This window comes from Suricata suricatta, chromosome 16 (assembly GCF_006229205.1).
Source record: "Suricata suricatta isolate VVHF042 chromosome 16, meerkat_22Aug2017_6uvM2_HiC, whole genome shotgun sequence".
NCBI classification, from domain to species: domain Eukaryota; kingdom Metazoa; phylum Chordata; class Mammalia; order Carnivora; family Herpestidae; genus Suricata; species Suricata suricatta.
This window is the reverse complement of record NC_043715.1, coordinates 3,493,454-3,497,414: the sequence shown is the minus strand read 5'-3', so window position 1 is coordinate 3,497,414 and position 3,961 is coordinate 3,493,454. Positions and strand designations below refer to the sequence as shown.

Genomic DNA, 3,961 nt, shown 5'->3' with positions numbered 1-3,961 from the left:
TCCCGCAGGCTCCCGGCCGTCGCCCGTAGGTCCCCCGCGGGTCCGCGCCGGCGGCGGCAGGAGACCGACCAGGACAGGGCGCGGGTGCACTAAAAACGAAAACGGAAAGAGAACAGCTCACGGCTGAAGGGAGAGGTGGAGGCCCCGGGCTCCGTCCAGGATGGGTCCTCCGGAGTCCGCACGGCCGGGACCGGCCAGGCAGGGTTAAGGCGAGTCCCCGCAGAGGGGCTGTTGGCTTTCTGGTAGAACGGTCCTCTGGATCACTTGTGACGTGGGAAGACACACACACGTGACTGACAACACAAAACAAAAACAAGCAACGAAGATGTCGCCGTCCTGAACGCTCTGTGAGGGAGGGAGGCTCGGAGTCCCGGGGCTCCGCCTTGGGGACCCCTCACGTCCTCGGGGCTGCCCGCCGCACCCTGCACGTCCCTGGGGCCGGGCCCGCCCTCCTCCACACCCGCAACAGCGCCCAGACACACAGCGTCCGCTCTGCTCCCTCCCACGGGCCGTGTGGACGCCGATTCTGCCGCAACAAAACGACGTCAGGTCCCAGGCCCTGGCGCACTCGATCTTTACAGTCACGCTACATCAGGACGGCAACGAAGGACCACACCGGAGTGACTGTTCTTTGGATAAAGATATTCTCCAAAACGCAATACATTCATAACGCGTAACGAGCCCCAGGGGACCGGGCCCTGGGGCAGCGCGCCCCTCATCCCTGATGCGCTTCTAACAAACAGCTCGGAACTGCCGGGTCGCCCCAACAGCGCCGCCGGTTTCAAGCACACATGCACACGCGCACACGCACAGACTCGCACGCGGGCTGTCGAAGGGGCCGAGGCCGCCTCTTCCGGGACAGGGCGAGCACCCAGAGCCACCTCCACGGCTCAGTGCACAGATCGCTGGCGAACTCAGTGCAGAGTGTCAGAGCTAATGGAGACCAAGTGTATTTCTGCGTAAAGGTCCCCACCTTGATCCAGGGCGTGCGCTGGCGGACCCTGGGGGGTCAGCAGGAGCGCCCGGAGGCCCCGAAGCTGGAAAATCTCGTTCACTGGATTGCCTGGTTTTCTTCATGATTGAAAAAGCAGCTCAGGACACAGGGTCTTAGTGGCCCGCGTCAGGTCCCGCACAACTTCGTGGAAAACGCAAAGTGTTCTTAACCGAAGTCCTGACTGTGCAGGAGACAGTGACATTTGGCTTCTTCACGTGGCCACAGACCCTTCGCTCGCCGTCCAGAGCGCCGGCCGTCGCCGGTCGGGACCCTCTGCGGTCCAGGACACTCGCCGATGGCAGCGGGTCTGTGTCGGTCCCACTTGCCCTGCTGGTCACGGGCGAGCTGCTGGGGCCCCTGCAGACCCCGGACAAGCCAGCTCCCGTCTGCCGACGGGCCTCAGACGGAGAACTCCGGGCCTCCTTTCCTGGGTCTGGTCTGCAGCCGCCCCAGCCGGAAGCCGACAAAGGGGTTCATCCAGAGCAGCGAGGGGGGCCCCCCGAAGACAGACCGCATCCCCTCCCATCTCAGCCTCCGCTCCCAGGTCGGCTTCTCGCTCTTCAGCCTCTCGATCTCCTGGAGGCAGAAAGGAGAGCAGGTGGGTGGCAGGCAGCGCCGGCAAGGCCCCCGAAACACATGCAGGTCAGGCCCCACAGGACCCTGGTTCCGTCCGGCAGTCATGTGCTCAGGGGACGTGTGGCCTCATGCTCAGCAGATGCTCCTGGCCACGCCGGCCCCACGGCCCCCAGAGCGCCCCCGGGCTGCAGACACTGGCCAATGCAACACGAGCCACTGCCGGCCAGACCCCCCAGCCCCGTCCACACGGGGCAGGGCAGAGCGCCCCCATCCCGCCCACCTCTGAGGGGTGGGGGGGCAGAGCTCGTCCTCGGGGCCGGGGCACCAGCCTGGTGTTCACCAAGCGCCTGCTCCAGACCCTCCAGTGCAAAGGCACGAAGGCAGTGAGGCCCCGCACCCACTCGGCTGTTCTGGGTCTGGGTCTCCTAGGAACCGGGGTCGGCCGGGCGCTGCCTGCCCGCTGACTCCTCAGTCACACCGATCCTTGCACGCGCACGGCACGTAAGGCAGGGAGGCCCCACCTGCCCCCCGTCGCTGACGCTGGCCTTTGCCCCCCCCCCGAGGCCGTGCCCGAGCGAGCGCAGCGGGGAAGGAGGGAAGCCTACCGTTTCGTCGTTGCAGATGGAGTGGATCTGGGTGCCGAACATGACCGCGGTGAACGTGAAGAACAGAAGGCCCTCGAGGCACAGGAAGATCAACAGGATTACAGTCACCGGAGGCGAGAAGTCACTGCACTCTGGGAACGAGAGCCTGGCGGTGAGGGGCCGCAGAGGCCTCCCGGTGCCGACACTGAAGCCTCTCGGGTGGCCGCACGTGCCCCTCTGCAAATGGGCACCTTCAGGGCCCACGACAGGCCGGAGGCGGCCACCGCTCCGGGCACAAACCCACACCACCGCCTCTCAGTCACTTTCCGGGTCACCCCCAGCCTCTACTGAGACCGTACATGTGCGCTCAGCTGTGTCCTGGCCTTCGGCGAGAGCCGGGAGAGGGGCCCGCTCATTCGGCCGCTCCCCACCGGCCCCCACGGGGTGAGTCCGTCCCACCCACCGGCCGGTCCGCTGGGGGGGGTGGGCAGTCTGTGCCCGCCGCCTGCTCCTGCCGCACTTGGCTTTGGGGGCCCAGGAACGCAAGGCCCCCACTGAACGACCCACAGCTAGCTAGCCAGAAAACCAACGCGAGGTCTGGAGCGTCGACGCTAGCGCCCGGCGGACTTGCGCTCGCAGAGCACCTCGGCACCACCTACTTCCGGACTAGAAACGAACGACTGCGGGCATGTGCTCCGTGTGCCAGCCCAACAGCAGCATTAAACTCACACTCGTCCCTAAAGGAACTGGGGAACTGTCTGGAAAGTCAAGTCCTCCAGCTCTTCCCTTCTCGCCTGACGGGAAGAAACGCCGGCCGGGCTTACCAGTCCACTGCCCTCGGACACAGGAGACGAACTGGAGGCCACAGAGGATCAGGGCGTGGACGGAGGACAGAGCTATGTACATCTGGAACGAGAGAGACGCTGGTGAGCCGCCGGGGGGGCGACTGCTCGCGTCAGGGGCACGGGCCGCGGCCGCGTTTCCTCTTCCACCTCGTTTGTCAGGAAACACGAACGGCCAGTCACAGCAGCTGCAGGCCATCCACCCGAGGCCACCCTGGACCCAGGACACGCAATGCAAGATCCCGTTAGCAACTGTGACTCGTGGGACCTGAGCAAGAAAGAAACCACGTCAAATGCCTAAAATAACGTGAGCGACACCCACCTGCTGGGGGCAGTTTACAACGTGGACCCCGGGCGCCTGGGGGCTCAGCTGGCCAAGCGTCCGGCTCCAGCTCAGGTCGTGATCTCACAGGTCGTGGGTTCGGGCCCCGTATCGGCACAGAGCCTGGAGCCTGCTTCAGATTCTGTCTCCCTCTCTCTCTCTGCCCCTCCCCTGCTCATTCCCTTTCTCTCTCTTGCTCGCTCTCAAACGTAAAAAAAAATAATAATAACAACGTGGATCCCAGAGGAAAGGTTGGAGAGAAACTCGTCAGACATTAGAATGAATTCACCTGCTCCAGGCAAGACTCGAGTTACAAACCCAACGTAAGTCCGCACACAAGTGTTTATACTCACAGTGAAGAGCACGAAAAACCTCTGGTTCTTTTCCCCCACACAGTTGTTCACCCACGGGCAGTGATGATCCATTTTCCGAATGCATCTCTTGCAAATACTGAAAAGGAGAAGTCGGTCACATGCGTGCGCCCAGAACACACAACCCCAGGCCCCGCGCCCACACACCAACTGCGGTGCTGGTGCACAGCCTCGGAGAAGGGGGAGGCACTGTGGTGCTGGCCGTGCTGCGGGGGCTGCTCTGGGGGAGGGGGCTGCTCTGGGGGAGGGGGGCTGCTCCAGCAAGGGAGGGG

The 3,961-nt window shown here is 64.2% G+C and overlaps 1 protein-coding gene across 2 annotated transcripts in view; it reads right to left on the bottom strand.

Annotated features, from left to right (window-relative positions):
• Positions 1-621: 621 nt before the first annotated feature.
• ZDHHC7 (zinc finger DHHC-type containing 7) overlaps positions 622-3,961 on the bottom strand; it is a 10,101-nt gene continuing 6,761 nt past the window's right edge. For both annotated transcript variants that reach the window (XM_029925167.1, XM_029925168.1), the window contains 4 exons: positions 3,672-3,768; positions 2,979-3,060; positions 2,176-2,306; positions 622-1,570 (listed from right to left, as the gene is read on the bottom strand). In XM_029925167.1, coding sequence (XP_029781027.1) covers positions 1,394-1,570; positions 2,176-2,306; positions 2,979-3,060; positions 3,672-3,768 — 487 coding nt within the window. In that variant the 3' untranslated portion in view covers positions 622-1,393. The remainder of the gene's footprint in view (positions 1,571-2,175; positions 2,307-2,978; positions 3,061-3,671; positions 3,769-3,961) is intronic.